Below are 19,438 nucleotides of genomic sequence, written 5' to 3' on the forward strand. Positions count from 1 at the left end.
TCTAAAGTCAGTTTTCTCATAAATTCTTTTTCTGCTAATAAGTCAAACCATGCTTTATGGAAGCTGTCTGGACACTATTCCCATTGTCTCTGCTCCTGAACTCTTACCTGTGCTCATGGGGGATCATTGAATTCCAGGCTTGACACTGGATACCACTTTTGGTAACAGATATCGTTCCTTTGTAGTCTGCTCCTTTTCCAATGATACAATTCCTGACATAGTCTATTGAAATAAAAGGGAAGAAAATTAGGGGGTTTGTTAATGCATTTAAAATTTGAGCTCATCATCAGTTTTCACATTAAAATAATATATTTTTGATAGCCTTTAAATACTTCATTATTCAAAATACTGTTTAATTGCCCATGTACATTCTTGTCTTTTTTTCAAAATACTGATCACTAACTTCCCAACGAAAGCTACTGAAAATATTTCCAAGGTGTCTGATTGACCAAAAGTCCATATCTGAGGACTTAAGTCCCCCACTCATTAATGAGGTAATTAACAACAATATTAAGTCAATAACAGTAAATCATAAAACTGAGCTTTTATGTAGTAAACTGAAGTAGCGACTCTGACTAGGACATAAGGTGGCAAGCAAAGATCTAGGCTGGAAAACTGAGTAAGAGTAAATATGCAGACAAACTTGCATGACACCAAAACCAGGATATTTGTAAATAAAATTGTAGGATACAGCTTTCCAAATGCATAAAACCATCCCATGCCCAGGATGCTCCTAAAGCCAAAAAAGTCACTGACTGGCCTCAGCCTTTTTTTCCCCCTCCATAGCTGGAAAAAAAATAATCAGTAAATAAATCAGTTACCCTTCTTTTCATACAGATCAAACGCATGGTCTTGCTTCTTTCTCACACCATTTGTCAAGCTGTTGAAGGATAACCAATGGCACCGTTTTGTAACTCTGTCATACGCAAAGGCCCTGCAAAGAAAATCTGGATGAGAAAAAAATCTGTGTGGTTTATAATAATGACACATGGCCTGCCAAGGACCATGCAATGACATCAGATTTATTTTTACTAGGAAAGTCAGAGAAACAGTCCAAATTACTATTTAAACCCACAACTGTGCTGACAAGAACAAAGAAACAAAGAAATTAAATTGATGTGGCCATTACATTAAATACCAACTTGGTTGTTCACACTAATCTAAGAGTTCCCTTGTCATTAGAGATCTTTATTTTAAAACTGAGATAAATGTGACTGAGACACCATTTGTGTCTCCAGTTGTGCTGCTTTCGGGGGGGGGGGGGGGGGGGAGGGGGGAAGGAAGACTCTGAAACATCTTTGCTGGGCTTACAGTATGTGCCTGAAATAGTTAAGTATCTCACACTGATGGCTTAAGGAAAATTCAAGCACAAGGTGTCTTGTTTCTTGTCTAGAGCAACAGAGCTGTTTAAAAACAAGATTATTTTTATGAATAATCTAAACTATGATAGCGTACCTACAGCTTGTCCTTGCTTTGCTTTTGGTTTCTTTTTTTCTCTGGTTTTTAACTGCTTTCAAGGACAGTGTACAATGTGTGCTTGGATTGAGTGGATTTGAGGGGACAAGAAAAACAAATAGATAAATAAAATTACTTTTTTTCAATATTTTAAATGAAATGTGCAAACCTTTTTCTCCCAACACCATTTTGAAAGGAAATTCCTTAAGTGTAGGTAAAATATTTTAAAGTATTTTAAAAACACAGTTGACTGTCCAGGTAGGTGGAACAGTTATTCCAATTAAAAAACAAACAAACAACACCCCCCCCCCAAACAAACAAACAAACAAACAAACAAAAAACCCCTTAAAAATCCTTTCCCCTCCTTATTTTCTCATTAGAACCAAATCACTGACATAATATTACTTTCTCCAACCCACCACCAAGTCTACCTTTCTGTCAGTCATCCCAAGCCTTCTGAAATATTTTATTCTACCTTAGAAGGCATTTTAGCGCTAGTTGATATTACCCAAAATACATACAGATTTCCTACACTTCATCCATGCTTTGGTTGTGCCATATTCGGGCGTGCTAAATGCCTCAAGTCAAAACTCTTTGATCTTCCTTTAATTCACCATACAAGCTTTTCTGTGTGAGATCTTGCTGGCTTCAGTTAAAGATACTACAAGATGCTATCCAACCTCCCCACTCCTCTCTTTAAAACATCCTCTTCATTATCGTTTCCATCACCAAACAGATTTTTCATCCAACTGCTCTCTCTACTCTGTTGACTCCAAATGTTTCCAACCTGCTAACCTTCATCCTTCTGCCCTTGTTCAGCCTTCTGTTCTCTCCTGGCTGGTTCTCAAATTTGAGTGTATCCAAGTGCCTCTAACTCCATCTTCACAAAAATATCCTTGACCTTTCCTGCCTTTCCAATTACATTCTCTTTTCCTCTCCTCCCTCCTAAAGTGGTAATGCAGAATGCACTGTTTACAAACATTTCTTTCAGTTTTTGCCTTTCAGTTGCCTTTTGGTTTCTTTCCAGTTTGGCTTCAGCCACTTCTGCACATAAAAGTTTCTAATAACCTTTTCTTGGACCCAAATCCGGAGGGTTTTTACACTTCCAAAGTCAACACAGTTAAGAAAATCCTTGGACTTTCTTCTACTGATACTGCCGATCACAACAATTTTTGTTGTTGCTCTTTGTACTGAGATAATCAGTAGATTTTCTGAAAGTCCTGTGGTCTGTACTGGAATCCCTTTCTGTCTGCATACAAAGACACTCTAGAAATTAAGCAGATAACAAAGGAAAAAACAGGTACAGCTTTTTAGGTAAGGCAGTGACATGTCTGCAAATGTCATCTGCATAGCCAATAAAATTGTAATTATATTACCTTTTTCTCATCCATAAGAAATGTAGGGGGGAAAGCTGCAAGGATGACTGAAGGAAAACTGAGTAATGGACTGCATATGGTGGTGAAACAAAGGAATAAGAACAACTTAGCAGCAGGTTAATGAAGCTGAAAGGGAAGCCAGAAAAAGATGCACAGAGGGTTATGAGGTCAAAAAGACAAGGCAAGTGAATCTAAGCAGTACTTTGATGGGAGATTTTAGGAATAGTGTTATGAAGAAAAAACAAGTCTAGATAATGATCTTGTAACTAAGTAGGAAATGATCAAGATCTGTGCAAGCATGACAGCAAAGGAAAAGAGGAAAAGTCCATTCTGAGAAGTGATATGTATTAGCTCCAACAGAAAGGTGTCAGAGTTAAAAACAGCAAGGATTAATGATTACCAAAGTTTACTTGCAAGTGATACAAAAAATATCATGTCAAAAGTGGTCTTAATATTATTTCCACCCCTCCTGCCCAGAAAGTAAGGTGTGGCCGATCCTTTATAAGTCTGTAATGCCTGGCATCTGCTACTTTACCACTTTCTGGCACAAAAGAAGCCCAACCCTCTTCTTACTTGTGTGCCTCACAGGGCACAGACCTAGGTGTCACTGTTCCCAGTGCTACTGTCACAATTATGTTACGAAGCGTTTCTATTTTATTTGACCTTAATGCTAAAAAAAATGAGATTGCATCCAGAAAACAAGACATCAGTGCTGTGACACAAGTGGTGGAGAACTACTGCATGGATTTGGAGTATCTGAGTTGAGCCATGAAAACATCAATAACCAAAGGAAAATCCAAGTCTTATATTTAAAGTACTTAAAATGCCATTTTGCATTACTTTTCTTCTTATTTTAGAATGCCCCCACAGCAACCAGTAAACTAATTGGTTTTACTTTGTGATAGCAACAGATTTCACCTTGTAGTAAACATATCCTGGAATGAAATTAAAGACTGGGGATCCTAGGAATAAAAGGGAAACATTACTAATCACTGGTTCCTTTAAAAGGGAACACATGTCAAATATGTGTTTACAGTGGCCTCAAAGAACTATGCACACTACAACAGGACCCATCTGGGGCCAAATGGGAAACCACAAGAATGTTCCCAGATAGAGAAATCCCTCTTGCTCTGCAGCATAGTGGTAGCACAGGCAAGACCTAATCACCTACACCTCTCTTACTAGCCCTCCTTGCTAAAACTTTGTCAGGAAAAATTGGAAATTCAGAGCATGAGTAGCCAGATTTCTAATTTATTTTTTTATCTTCAGTGCCAAATAATCACATGACTGACTGCAATTCTGCTGTCTGTGACTCTTCCAAGCTGTGTTCTCAAAGTCCCTCATGGCTCCTTTAAGTTGCTTTATTGACTGATTATGGCAGGGAGTATTTGCCCCTTAACGAATCCATCAGACACTGTCCCAATAGCAAAAAAGGTCTTCACAGGTGAGAAAGCTTTAAAAACTCAGAGATTCTAGGTTATTAGTCATGTAAAATAGAATCAACAAATATATTAACTTATTTTTTTTTATTTTCAGAACACAAAATATACCATCCAGGCAGCTACAACTAGCTTGAGACAATTTGCCTAAGCAGATATTGGAATACAGAATTATTGTTTGCTTAGCATCATTCAGAATTGTTTTATACTGTGAATTCTAGTTTTATAATATTTCTTGCTGCTGACCATCAGAACTCAAGGATCTCTTGCTGTATTGAATACAACCTGATCCACTTGGCAATGCTACCAGTGGAAGCTCTGCCAATAGGAAAATGAGTGGCTTGCACCATGTGAAAAATATTAGTGCCTGGAAAATATTTTCTAACAGAAATAAGTAAACTCTGCTTATTGTTTACATATATAAATAGTCAAAGTACAAAATGATACAAAACTAGATCTTGCAACACTAGAATTAAAGGCTTAAAGAAGGATTAAATTACAGTCAAGGACCTTTTCTGCAGAGGAAGAGCTTTTGTTATCATATCTGGTCTAGCTTCCATTTGTAGCAACTGTCAAAACTCACATTTCAAGATCAGGCTCAGCTTTAGCCCAGTACTCACCAGTACAGAAGTCACCCATTCTTTCCAAGATTCTCCTGTGTTCGTGTCCTTTCATTTATTGCTAATGGTCTAGACTAAGAGAGGCCAGGGGAATAATTTAAGCCCAATACATGGGAAAAATAATAGTGATTTGTTCCAAAAAATAGTAGAGAATATGTACAAGGCAGACAAGCAATGATGTGTTTCTAAGAGACAGCAGATGCTGAAGAATAGCTATCATATACTTGTAATGACTGTGCAGCCCAGAAGGTTTGATTTCATTGTATCAGATCATAGTACTTGCCAGTGAACTTCAGCAGTGCGTGTATCTGTGCTCCATGTGTGAAGTTCCCATTGATTTCAGCAAGAGTAATGTGCAAAGAATGAAGACAGAATATGGTCTGAAGTGATGCTGAAATACTGCAGCTGTGATGTATGACAATAACCATTTTATAAGAGACATAAAAATCTCAGAAATGTTCACCGAACACTATGGTGCAGCACAAGTCAGCCACATCTTAACATGAGTACATTTTTTCAGCCATGTTATGGAAAAGGTTACACACTGACAAGCTAACAAGACAGAACAACTCAGATAAAGCTTCAGAAAAGACTGACACTCTCTGGACAGTTAGAACAAGATCATGGAAATAAAAAAGCACAGGCTTTAGGTTCTCCTCAGTACAAGCTACCACTGATGACAATTACAGAGACATCTTTGGTCAAATAGTGCTATAGAGGTTCTACTAGGAAAAAATGATAAAAATAATAGAGGTAGATAACTTACTTGCAAGTGAACGAAAGGCCTTTGTTCCTGCTGCATCTCTTGGCACATTGCTCAGTGGTATTTAACAGCTTGGTTTTTACTTCCAGTGTTTTGTTTACTTTAATGAGCATCAACTCTCCTGTTTTTTTGAAGTCATGAAGAGGATTTCTCCTTCTTCCTTTACCCTCTAAGAAAGAAGCAAAGAAGAAAAAAAAAAAAAAAAAAAAAGAGCAAAAACCCACTGTAAAGAAGAGCACTGAGATTAAAGGTGGCATTAGATATGAATAACATTTATCAGGAATTATAGGAATATCAGTACCTAAAGCATAAAGAAATTCCCAAAAATAAGGTATAAGCAGATACTGAAGAAGTATTGGTTATTTTTTATTTGCTGTCTCCATTCTTCAAGATAGGAATGATAGGGATTACCGGAATACTATTTTCAAATAAAGCCTTGCAGAATGCTGGAAAAGGGTAAGAGGAAAGTTTTTCATCTTTTGTAAAATTTTTTTTGAACCCCCAAAATAGACCTGATAATAACTTGAGATCTTTTAAATATTTCCATTAAAAATGTGAATAAAATCTAGAACAAAGGTCTTTTTTGGATGGACAAAGTGGAGTTACAATCAGAAGGAAAAGATATAGAGAATCGCTATCTGTGATAAACTGTTCTTAAAACAGTAAACTTTTTATCAGGAATTGTGAAAAGAAGTGGAGCCTGGAAGTGACACAAAATAATCATTTCTCCTCCCTCTGCTCCAGTGAGGACTCAGTGTGAGTGTTATGTCCAGTTTAAGTGCGACCAAATTAGAGTTGTTAACCCTCAGAAAAGATGACAAGGGCAGGCAGAGGCTGTACATGGAACAGTCTGCACTGTTGCAAAGATTTCTGCAAAAAAGAATGCACTGATCTGGTTTCCTTGACTATGGAAAGGCCCAGAGGAACAGATATAAAATGGAACAGGGAAGATTGGCTAGAGATGCTTGGCTAAAGTGAAAGAGAAAAAGTCTTTGATTTTTGCAAGAAACCCCCACAATTTTGCCCAATATATATGCACAATTTTATTTTTGTTCCATAGAAACCAGTCTGCAAATGTAGGCTGCTCCATCATCAGTGAAGACAGATGAATACATCTGGAGAGTGATTCTCCCTACTCTGACAGATGAGTAACACAGGGAGGACAAATTGCCCTTTGGATCTATTTTTCCTGTTTTACTCAATGATCCTGGATGATTTTTTTTTTAATTTATTTTTTTTTTTTAATCCAGGTAAGGTTACGTAAACAAACCCCTCCTTAATTTATGAAGTAATAGTATTTTTCATAACTTCTTTACATATAACTGTTTTCAGAGCTGTCTTTTCATTTTTCTTTACAAAATCTGAAATTATAGAACATGAATGCACAAGATCAATTTATTAAATTTTGCCAGAGTGTTTAAAACATATGAAACCTCAACCTAATGCTCTGTTATCCTGAATAGATAATATCTCATGCAAGTGCAGAGCGCACTTAGGTCAGTAAATTTTTGCTCAGCGCACTCTGTGCAGAGCTCAGAATATTTCTGTAAATTGCAATCATTTAGGCTCTGAAGGAGTTACTGACAACTCCACATATCGTAACGCCAAAGAGGGTTCCCTTTGCAGAACTTCCATCCTGATCACTGAGTGAGCTGACATTTCCACTGGATTCAGCTAAATCACACCTCTCAGTGGTGAGTTATCCCTAAGACACCTAAAAATACACCAAAGACATTTAAATTAGATTTCATCAAGCTTCAGTCTTAAAAAAAAAAAAAAAGAAAATCAAAGGAGTAGAATATCTCTGCTGCAATGTCCCTATAAAATAATTTTCACGCCATCCTACTCTTCTTGAACTGCTGAAGGTGAACTATGCTATTCCTCTGCACTTAAAAGTTCACGATTTTAATTCCAACTACAAATGTTTTCAGAAAAAAAGGTTTTATTTACATCCAAATCCATATTGTTATTATATGAAGAAACTGTTGGTAAAAAGATCAAACATTAATAGTTTTGGTGCTGTGTTAGGGACTCATATCAGCTCTCTTAAGCATTTTCAGTAATGTATTTGTGCAGTGCACATGCACCCACAATGAATCATTATGTTTAGGGAAATGTTGTTAGGATGCTCTTGCCTAAAGTATCAGCACTCTGTTGCTGGAAACTGTTGCACCTACACTGAAGCTGCTTCATTTTTTGCTGTATCTGTGATAGTGCCAAAGTGCTGCAAGTGGGATTGCATCTGCTTTTTAAGACAACCACAGAATAACAAGTCTTCTATAAAGCTTTTATAGTAAATTTCTCAATCTATTATCTTACAAGACATATTTGTTAGTTCTATGTTGTCTCACCCAAGACTTTTATGTCAAATGGAGGTAAGAATCTGTACGGAAATATGAAAGTATTTTTTTTTCAGTTCCTGATGATAACATTTCCCATCTACTGATAAGTGTCATTATCCTAATTCGGGATGATAAGCGTTTCTTAGACTCACCAGCTAACATGCAAGAATATGATTAAAAAAATCAATAAATTCTGTTCTGCCTGAGTTCAGAGTTCTGTTTTATTTTTTCTTCTTTTCCTAGCAGTTGTCCAAAGAGGATTATGGGTTTGATCTTGCATTTTGCAATTCATAACAGCCTGATTTACTTTAGCTTTCAAACAACATTCTACAACTTGCCTATAATCCAAAAGGCAAAGGGCCAAATGCATCCATGGTGTGACTGTTAGAATCATCAGAATAATGCAAAACATTACTTTTACAACTCTAACAACAAAATAATTAAAAATAATTGAGCCTTTTAACTTCAGATTAGGTGGGTTTATTATTAAAATCTTAAATCAAATAGTGCCCTAGAAAAGTTCTACATTAAACATTATCATGCAATGTGCTATAACTAATGTTCCTAACTTGTGATTGCCATTCCGTTTGGTTTCCTAAACTTTGATCAGTCAGGATTTTGGTTATCTTGTGGGCCATGTCCTCTGATGTTTCTTGTAGTTGAATATCATATTACTAAGGAAGTCTGACATTCCACTTAGATTGGAAAATAATAGCAGCTGATTAAAACACGAAAGAATACAGTCTAACATGAATCAACATTTTGTTTCTTCAACACAAACAACGACTAACTAAAAATATTTCTTCAGTTGTCTTAAAAAATGCCTCAAGAAGATGTGGGTGATGCCTCTTTATATTTCTGAACATGATAGCAACCTTGATTGAAGAGAAAAAATAGCTCAGCCAGTGCTCAATGAAATGGGAACGCCCACATTTGCTCTAGAAGGATGCAGCACTGGAAAACTACTCCATAATCTCATTTGGGATTTCCACAGTCTCCCTGCTGCAGCTCTTCCATTTTCGTAAAATGCAAATATTTACTGAAGAAACGTTCCTCACAGTGAAAGATATTTACCTGGGAGCTACAAGAACTCAACTTTGGGTTCCCTTGGTACCTGTTTTGTATAAGGTGTCTGTACAATCTTCTCAGACGTGAACCATGAACTGAGACTGCTCAAACTATAGAGTGTCTGGGGGAGATTTCCAACACCTTTTCTTGGAGCAGTTCCAGTCCATGTCAAATCCATAATCAGAGATAAACAAATTTTTTTTTTCTACAGCATTTTAGTGAGAAAACTCACTATGAGGTTGCAGTACCTGTATTCCAGAACATACTTAACTGTAATTTTAATTATATTTATACAAAATGGAACAAGTAAAACACCAAGTACTGAGAGTAATGGACACCACAATATTCAATATCATAGAAATTAAGACACTTCCTTAATTAACAAAATAAATAGGTTGAATTCGCAGAAGTGTTTGCATTTTGATGCCCTGCTCACTAGCTATTTTCTAATCATCAGGCTAATGGGAAAATGGCAGCAAAATAACTTCCTTTTCTCTTCTGGCCCTGTGTTCCCCACCAAAAAGGGCTTTGGACTCCCACACCACCACACCACTCAGTCCTGAAACTACCTGATTACGTTCTATATCTAAATAAAAAAGTTGCACCTTGCAGAAAACAATAGGTCTGATATTGAGCTATATGAGTCAAGAAATTCAGTATAAGCCTAATTTCAGGACACTTAGAGTTCAAATACCTATGCAAGTTCCGAACACTCAGATTTTAGTCTGACCATAACAAATATTTGGGTTTTCATTATCTGTTTAGCAGTAAAAAACTAATATAACCAATATGATATCATTGCTTTGGTAATCAAAATAGCATACAGGACATCAACAGGCCTAAAGATCACCTTTGTCCGTTATAATGAGATCAAAACAATGCTTGTATTGTCTACAGCAAGATTTTACAATTACATTATCTGGCTCTATATACCTCACTGGTAACCCCTTTATCCTTCCTCTGCCAGCCCAGCTTTTTCTAATACAGATGTATATTTAGGCTTCGGAGTTACAGTCTTATAGAGTACAAGCAGAGCATGCTGGCTGTCTCCCCTAGAAAAATCACTACTTCTATGAACCTGCCATAGACTCTTGAAAGCTTTTATTAAATAGGAATTACGATGCGTTCGGCATGTCAGCTTCCAGAGTTTCCAAGTTTCATTCTAGTCTATGCAATAGTTAGTGCTTTCTTAAAGGAACACATCGTGAAGTCTTGTGATAATGTGAGAAGCCACATTCCTTTCATTTCTTTCTAATTTTACATCCCACTTTATTATACAGAACAAACATCATAAAACTCAAGACCAAATTTTCCAAAAGAGAAGAAAATACATTCAAATTAAAGGTTTATGGTTAAATAAAACTTCTTAATGAAATCTCAATGGTTTGGTATCAGGTTTTATTTCCTTATTCTGTTTGTTTACACTTGCAGAACTTCAGCTTTTTACTAGGGAGTTATTTATTTTCTTATGCTAGATTTTCAACTGTGTGTGGTAATGATACTTTTTTAATCTATTATCATATTTACCGATGTAAGTAAGTTGGGTACAGGTCTTCATACCATGGACGGAAAAAAGACCTTTTATAATTTTCAGTTTTGAAAAGAATATGAACAGTCACCTAACAGCACCACTGTTCATTATGTCTGTCAGATGTCAGAGATAAACTAAATCTTTGGGAAAAAAAAATAAATCAAGAAAATGAAGATACTTATATTCCCTAGGCTGGCAGATGCTGTCAGAGAACTGCAGGAATCAACTGCTGTCCTTCAAAATAGAGAACGGAATACAAAATAAGATGGCATTGGGAAAAAAAATTAAAAAAGGGGGAATTGTCCACACACTGTAGGAAGGTCAGAGAAGCTGAAGATTCAAAATATATTCCCATGAAGAAAAAGGGTCATAAAAAGTGACTCAATTATTTGAGAAATATAAAAGAGACATAGTCCCTTTCTTTAGTATCTATTGGCATTTTACATCTCTGCTTAATATTTTGCAACATGTTTGTAATGAAGTCCCTTGATCTTAAGCAATTAACAGATGCACTAATTAGAGATTGAAATAGTTGTGTTACAACAAAATATGAAAGCTGAATTTCATGTGATGTGATTTAAAACTTAGGGGGCGGGGAATCAGAAATCTACCATCATATGAAAGACCTTCAAGAAAAAAAAAAAAAAGTGGAAAAAAACCCCCACCCTAACCCTAAATATATGTGAAATAAATGTAGGAAAGCACAGCTCAACACAATAAACATAGCAAACATTTTATCAGGGAACACCATACTCAACAAAAATTACATAGTAACACCCAAGAAAATGTATTCATAAGTATGTATCTGAATGGAAAAAAAAAAAGAAACAAGCAAATGTTAGATCTCAATAAAATGCACAAAGCAAAAATATGCAAAACCATGGATTATCATAGTGTCAGACAACACTTTTTAGAAGAGATATCACAGCTGAATGCTTATCTCAGTATAAATAATGACAATTTAATATGAAAACAAAAAATAAAGTATGTTTAACTATAGGCATAGAATTGCATTTGGCAAAGCTTGTGTAAGAAGAAAAATCAATGAGTGGGGTTTGAAATAAAGCAACAGTTTTCAGCATATTTAGACTGAAAAACAGTATGTAAATGCAGTGAGGTGTTTAACTTGTCTATAAAATGTGGTTCAAGGGATACTTTACTATATTTCAATAATGTATTTCTAAGACAGTGTTTTTCAAAGGATATAAACATCAAGAATAAATTGCATATTGGTCCAATATCCAATATACTATGACAATATAAATATACTGGCTTCATTAAGGGAAAAAAGAAAAAAAAAACCAAACAAAACCAAAACCAACAAAACTTGACCAGATGGTGAAAATAGTTGTTACTAAATGGTTTCAGACACCACATGCTTATTAAATAGTAATTAACAGTATGGTGACAGTAGTAAAAGCAAAGATGTTAAAGGTGCATGTTGATACTAAAATCATTAATAGGGTCATCAAAGTATTGTTATCTATGAGAACAGTTAGGAAGCACTTTTTTAACAAATACATTAAAGGCAACTTTCTCTCTTAAAGCAAGTCCTAACAAAGTCACTTTGATAAAAAAAATAATGCTCAGCACTTCTAACTTATTTTTAACTTACTTTCATTTACTTTGACTTCTCTTTATGCCTGTTTCAGTATCAGAAATGCACAGATTCCTGGCTAGAATGCAAAAAGGTTAATACCTTTTCCAAATGACTTCTCATTTGGAAGAAAAAAGAAAAAAAGGAAGAAGAGAAGACCAGCATAAGGAGAAACTGAAGCAATTCTGAAATGTGCCCAAGTAAATAACTTTGTAGACTGAATAGACTTTGATGCCAGATTAAGTTTAATGTGGTTATTTATGTAAGACAATAATTTGGCGTGAAAGAAGTTTACCAACCATACCCATAAATACTGCAGTCAGCTGTATAGGTGGAAAGTTACCAAAATAAAACCAGTTGTACAAGGAGGCATCCCTAGTCTGTCACAATTACAGTTTCTCAGAAAGGTATCCAGATGATGATGTGACTATTTTAACTTCTGAAATTTATTTCCTTGTCAAAAGAGCCATCATGGAAAAAAAAAAAAAATATCAATTTTAGAAAGTAGCTTGAACTGTAGATATATAATACTGAGATATTTTTTCCTTATTTTTACATTGTCTTTCATTCCAGTTGTTGAGTAGATTCATGAAATGCAAAATGGTATTTCTTATTAGCCTTACATTGCATGTTACCATGCACACACACAGACCACATGCACACACACCCTTTATTAGCAGCTGCAAAAACTGCCATGTTTCTTGGAACTCAGCTTCATGTTTATGCTAAGTCCTACCTCTGTAACCCTCTCCTATAGTCAGCATGAAAGCTCAACAAGCTAAGGATAATGCTAACAGCTGATAGTGTATTCTAAAATTGGATGGTAGATGCAAAAGACAGCTCTTTTTCTTCCAAGACAAGGTTATCTGCTCTGCAGGATGCTGGGACCCATTGGCAGAAACAAATGTTCTGTAGTTTGTACTCTGACTTGCTGTATCTAACCCCTGGCTAAATTACTGAGAGGATTTTCCCTTTTAATGCATTTTGCAAAAGAATTAAATCCCCACCATTTTACATGGCGTTCCACAACCTTTACAAGCACTTGGTGTCTCCTCCGAGGCACCCAGCACGTTGTACACTCCTTTTGCAACAGGGTCTCAGCCACCGCTGAGGGTGCCTGGGCATGCAGTGAGAGAAAGAGAAAAGCACAAGCAGGCAGGGCAGGGATTTGGGCAAAAAAAAAGTGATGGACTGCTGAGGGCAGCAAACCAGCCCTGTGAGGAGTGATGAGAGCCTTGCTGCATGTTGTATACATAAAACCAGTGCTGCTGGCCAAGGCCAGGAGTCATAAGAGCTGGAGCTGAGGGGAGACAGAGGGAGCAGCCAGTCCCCAGCTGGGTCAGCAGCACTGAGGACTGCCAGGCATGGCCGGGCTCATCAGACAACACATGGGTGGAGGCCCACAAGCCATTGAAAGAAAACTGCAGCTAGATTTTGCCAACACATCTGACTAATCTGGAGCATGTTCCCAGCTCTGTTTTGCTGTAGTGCTGCTTTACGTGTAGGTACTAACCATGTTCAGGAACAGCTGCACTACCCTTTAAGTACACTGCCAAAAAAACCTACAGGAAAAAGATGGGGTAACAGCAAGGATGTCCTCACCCCTTCGCAGTTCTTTGTGGTTGCCATACTTCCCCACTGCAAGGAACAAACATTGCTTACATGATTCCAGTTCTCCTACTATTCATGTTTCCCAAGCAAGCATGGAGATCAATCTTTTCTCACCTCTATGATCAGTCCCTTCTCACCTCCATGCTGCCTTCTACTGCCCTTCAACCCCACCTCAGTGCCAATGGGGAGAAAGTGAAATTCTAACACTCCACCAGTACAAGTAATTGCAAAACGTTCAGGGCAACACTCTCCTCTCCTCATCAAGCTTTTACCCATCTAGAGGCCCAGTCATCCTGCTTTCAGATCTTGGAAAAGTTTGAAATGCTTAGGTGGCAAAGTAATGTTCAGCATAAAGATCCAAAGGGGAGATATTACACCCTCTGAGGGAGACTGCACATTTCCCTTCCAACCCTGGCCTCAGTTGAAGTATTACAATAATGACAGATGAGCTTCTCCAATAAGAGGCTTTCCTTTCCTTGACTTCAGTGCACAATTTTCCAGAATTTTATGCAACATTTTAATCTCGTGTCTTTCAACTCTATATTTTCCTGCTATGTGGCTTATGAAAATGGCATTAATAGAAACAGAAAATCTGTTAAGCAGAGTAAGTGCTGTATTACATGGGAGAGCAAAACAAGCAGTCCCTGGCACTGAGCACCAAAAGGATTCCATTAAACAGAAGGAATACAGTCTTCCAATAGGCAGAGTATCATTTCGATTTGTTGACAGTATATAGTATAATGATTATCTACAGATGGGATGGGAAAGTATAAATCACATTAAATTTTTAAAATATACTTAGCTATGCAGACCACAGGAATACGCAACATTCATACATCGATTATGGCTATGGGATTATTTTTTTTTAAGCTATTGTTATTTATAGGAACTAAGTGCAACTCCCACATCTTCATTAGCAACTGCTTCAGATAATCCAAACTACAGAAAGTGTTGAGAAATTTGGATAAACAATTTGGCTGACAGTGTCTTCACAGACAAATACATATTTAACTTAAATACATCTTTAACATTCACTCTTTTGCAATATTTTGATATACTTTTTCCTTTGGTTAAAAAGTAATTTTTAGTTTGGCTACATTAACATTATTAAATACATACTGCGTAAGAATACTGAATAATAAAAGTATCTGAAACAGGGAAATAACTTCCCTGATAGAGTTTTTAGCTACAGATTAATTTCTTCATGCACGTGACAGAGACTTATAGGATATTGATAATAACCAGGCAAGTAGTCTATAGGAACATTGCACATTTATCTTTTGCCAATCACCATTTCATCTTTTATATGTTAAAAAGAAACTCAGAACTTGATAGTGTAGACAGCTTGCTGACATTAAAATTTCTCAGTGTTTTCTTTACCCTCCTTATTCTTTACCCATTAATATAACCCAAATGTATTAGTCAGCAACCTCAGTTGCACAGGACATTGTCTTCACACAGAACTTAGGGCATGGGATTCCAAACCTAAAAGATCCATTAACGGAAGAAACAACATTCATTATTATGTACATTTCAAATCATCTTTGACAGAGCAGTAATAGGAGTATGAACATACATTAGCAAAAGGCTTGGGTTTTTCCTGTTTTTAAATTATGTTTTCAACATTTAGCTTGTTTTTCATATATAAAAACAATAAACATATAGGCAAATAATAATCTTTCTTAAAACATCCTAGTAAAAAGAATTCAACATTCTGTACAATGATAGCATGTATATTTAGAAAGAAATCAATATATTTTCAGAAAGGAATGGCACAACTTCCCCTTGCCTGCATTGTAAAAATCCAGACTGTTGTTTGTTGAAGAACATAGATTTTTAAAAAGCAAAGGTAAGCACAATGGCAGTGTGGTAAGAGTCATCTTTCTTGCCCATAAGGCAAACAATAGGATTGATTAATATTAAGGCGAGTGAGGGGGGAAAGTTAAGAAAGAGAGGGTTGCCAAGAAACTGTCACTATGAAAGTTGGCCAGAAAACAAGTTCTACCATGTGAAAAATTCTGAAGTTTTGGAACTCTTATTTTCTTCCACATCAAGATGAACCATCTACTCCTTAACTGGAGAGCCCATTGGCTAGAGCACAACCCTATTCATCAGCCTACTGACACTGGCAGTACTGAGGCTGTCTCTCAATCTCTCCTGTTGGAATATTAGATTAAATAACCATTGAGCTTGGTAAACTACAGACCAGCGCAAAGAGCCTACAGTCAGGGAGAACAAGGACTTTCATTCAAGAAAAACATCCTGACTATCAAGAGAGTAAGCATGAACTACCTTCTTCTGAACTTGGCTATAACCCAGTTTCTGTATCTTTGGCCTATAGAATAAAGTTAGGGAGAAGGTGTTTATTCTGGGTTTGGGGTTTTTTTGTTTGTGTTTTGGGGTTTTTTGGGGGGGTTTTGTTTTTTTGGTTTTTTCAAACTAGCCCATCAGTTGTTGAGTTTCTGTCACAAGTCAGGGTTTCTCAACAGCAGGTACCACAATCTATTGTGAATGTCTCCCCCTGTAAATTTATCTTTCATTTGATTTGGGAGACCCAAGCCAAAGAAAGTTTCTGTTTAAAAGGAATTATTTTTGTGAAAACTTTTAATGAGTCAGCATTGTCTAGTAAGAAAAAACACAACACATGTCCTCAGAAAATTCTTAACCAGTTCTAGTCATCACTTTTCAGAGAGGTCGCATGTCCGTAACATGGAAATCACCATGTACATGGAAAAAGAGTTCAGAAAAGTGTAGTAGCACAGTCTCGATATCACTGTGTCACCTGCTCAGAATGCCCACAAAACCAAAATCATCATTGAGCAGACTGAGCACAGAAGCTCTGGTGAGATGCTCAACATCCTACAGAATCACACTTCTGCTGTAGGGGAAAAATGACAGGTTTTACTGCACGTGATGCTGCCAGTCTTTTTTTGACTTGCCCACTCAGATCACAAAACATTCCACTTTGAAATCCTGTTTCAAAATATTGATTTTTTTTTTTTTTTTTTTTTTTAACCAGAAAACATAGTCGTGTCTTGGAAGCCATTAACATCACTTGCCATACACGTTGCTTGATGCCCTCAGACCTTGCCCCAGGACCCAGACGCCGCATGTGCCTGCCCTGGCTCTGTCCGCTCCTGGCAGATCCTTTCCCTGAATTGTGGCTCTCTTTTGTTTCTGTCTGTGCAAAGGTCTGACCTTAACAATGTTGTCGGAAGGAAGGAAGGAAAGGTTTGTAGAAACCTTTGCAAACTTTTTTATTCCTGAAGCGGCTCCCCAGAGGACCGATAGAAGCACTGAGTTAGCTCTTCAGATATCCAGTCCAAGGGGGACACTTCAGGAAAGAAATTCACCTAGAGAGCTTCCAGCACTTGATTTCTTATTGTTTGCTCCTTCTCCCCGTCTGCCTCCCGGATTTCATCGGGAATGTCTAATGAAATTACAAGTATGGAAATAGCACATTCATGCTGATGAACTTCAGCAAGGACATTCCCTCTCAGCAGCCTACCATCCTGTGCTTTGGCTATTCCTTGTCAACTTCTGTTATTTAACATTTATTCTACGCCTTGGAAATTTAAGAATGCGTGTTTGCGTCCTAGTAACGGCCGGCAGCACCTATGGGCAACGACGAGATTCCCTTCTCCCGCCGTCGGTGCCTGCGGGGCTGCGCTCCCGGAGCGACCCCGCGCTCCACTTCAGCCGGGGAGGAGGGGGCGGCTCGCAGCGGCCCCTCCGCAAACCACCGAAACGCGCCGCGTCTCCCCGCAAAGCTCTGGGCCGCGGGGCCGCTGCCGCAGGCAGAGCGCGGCTTGTCCCGACCTGCCGCGCTGCCCCCCGCTCCGCTCGGCACCGCACCGCTCCGCAGCGCAGCGCTCCGCGGGCGCGGGAGGCGCTGGGCGGGCACCGGCGCACCGCAGCCCCCGCCCGGGCCGCTGAGGGGCGCCGGAGGCGGCGGGGTCTCCCCGCCTGCCCCACCTGCGGGGGGCCAGCCCGGTGCGCCGCCCCGAGCGCCCACCCGCGCCGCGGCGGAGGGAAGGAGCGGGAGGATGATGCAGCTGCGAGGTGGAGGGGAGTCACTGGCGAAGTGATAGCAAAACTGACCTGCCACAGGGGTGGTGGTGGGAAGCAGCAGCAGCTGGTGAAGCAGCAAGGCTGGCAGGAGTTGGGTGGCCCACATGGTGCTGGCGGCCCCCCCGGCGGCTGGCGGGGAGGAGGCGAGGAGATGGCTCCTCGGAAGGACCCTGTGCACAGCCGGTCACTAGAGGAGGCAGAGTGAGCCGAGCTGGTTTTTATTGCGATGATCTAAGTTTGTTGTGTGATTAACTGGAAAGATCTGGGTCCCAACTCCCTCTTACGGTAAGAAACTGTTTAACAACATCCCCTCTCTGCCTCCTCTCCTCCTCCCCTCCCCAGGAGTTGCCTCCCCTCCCGCCCCGCGGCCAGCCCAGGGAGAGGGCTCCCACCGCCTCATCCCTCCCTCCATCCTTCCCTCCCTCCTTCCCCTCTGCCTCCCTCCCTCCATCCCTTAGGAGCTCAGGAGGAGCAGCCGGGCCGGGCCGGGGCCCCCAGCCCTTGTCCCGGGGCTGGTGCCTGCTGCAGCGCAGCCCCGCGGAGCCTCCACCCAAGCCCACAGCCCCCTTTGCTCTGTTACCTGCAGCCAGGGCAAACCTGTCCCTCCCGGCAGCCGTTCTCCTTCACAATCTGCCCCTTCCTCCGCCTCCCCCTCGGCCCAATCCCCAGGCAGCACCCTCATCCACAGCCATTCCGGCAGGACTCCCCATCCCCAGGCAGCACCCTCATCCACAGCCATTCCGGCAGGACTCCCCATCCCCAGGCAGCACCCTCATCCACAGCCATTCCGGCAGGACTTCCCAATCCCATGGCCAGGGGCAAAGCATCACCAATTTCTCAGTAAGGAAACACCGTTCCACCAACCTGCCCACGGCTGCCCCTGGCTACCAGCCTGGCCTTTCCGTCACCCTCTTTGGCCATCTTCCAAATGCCACTTCCCCAAAATTGTGGCAACTCTGGGGAATCTAAAGGTCAAGTATCAGCTGGCTGGCATCGCTCCACAAGACAAGCCTCAGTCCAATGCGCAGCCTGACCTTCTTCTGTCACAGGCAAAGTGGTTGTAATTCTTCTGTTGCACTTCATTTTAACCTCATGGAAGCAATGGCGTTGGTTTTTGTTTAAAAGTCATGAGACCGGCCTTCGTGACACACAAGTGTTCAGAAATAAACACTTCAAGAAAAGTTCTGCCTTAACTTAAACAGTTCCTTTCTCCCATGCACCCACCTACCATCTACAACATGACTGTGTGACAAGACAGGAAACCATTTGCCTCCATTTTCCACAAATAAACCAGAGACCTGCATGTGGTCCCGTGCCATGTGAGTCAGAAAACAGGTCTCCTTATCCAGCCCAGACTCCTTTGCCCAGACTCACTGTCCATACAACTGATGTTCACCTTGGAGTGAAACAACTTTTCTCAAAAATGAGTGGTTTCCCAAGCCACAAATATTCATTGTTAAATTTTATTCATTTTTTTCCTATGTTCACAAAACATATAGTTTTCACCCAATTTACGCCCAGTGGTAAAAAATAAAATTTCCATTTGGGAATGACTGCCTTGGTAA

At 39.3% G+C, this 19,438-nt stretch overlaps 1 protein-coding gene across 3 annotated transcripts in view; it reads right to left on the reverse strand.

Annotated features, from left to right (window-relative positions):
* HGF (hepatocyte growth factor) overlaps positions 1-18,148 on the reverse strand; it is a 60,802-nt gene extending 42,654 nt beyond the window's left edge. For 2 of the 3 annotated variants that reach the window (XM_037389466.1, XM_037389465.1), the window contains exons 1-4: positions 17,904-18,147; positions 5,657-5,822; positions 822-934; positions 108-222 (exon numbers count right to left, since the gene is read on the reverse strand). In XM_037389466.1, the coding sequence (XP_037245363.1) occupies positions 108-222; positions 822-934; positions 5,657-5,822; positions 17,904-17,979 (470 nt within the window). In that variant the 5' untranslated portion in view covers positions 17,980-18,147. Of the gene's footprint in view, positions 1-107; positions 223-821; positions 935-5,656; positions 5,823-17,903 lie in introns of all 3 variants that reach the window. The other variant, XM_037389467.1, reaches the window with a different exon arrangement.
* Positions 18,149-19,438: the final 1,290 nt, after the last annotated feature.

Source organism: Falco rusticolus, chromosome 5, assembly GCF_015220075.1.
Source record: "Falco rusticolus isolate bFalRus1 chromosome 5, bFalRus1.pri, whole genome shotgun sequence".
In the NCBI taxonomy this organism is placed as follows: domain Eukaryota; kingdom Metazoa; phylum Chordata; class Aves; order Falconiformes; family Falconidae; genus Falco; species Falco rusticolus.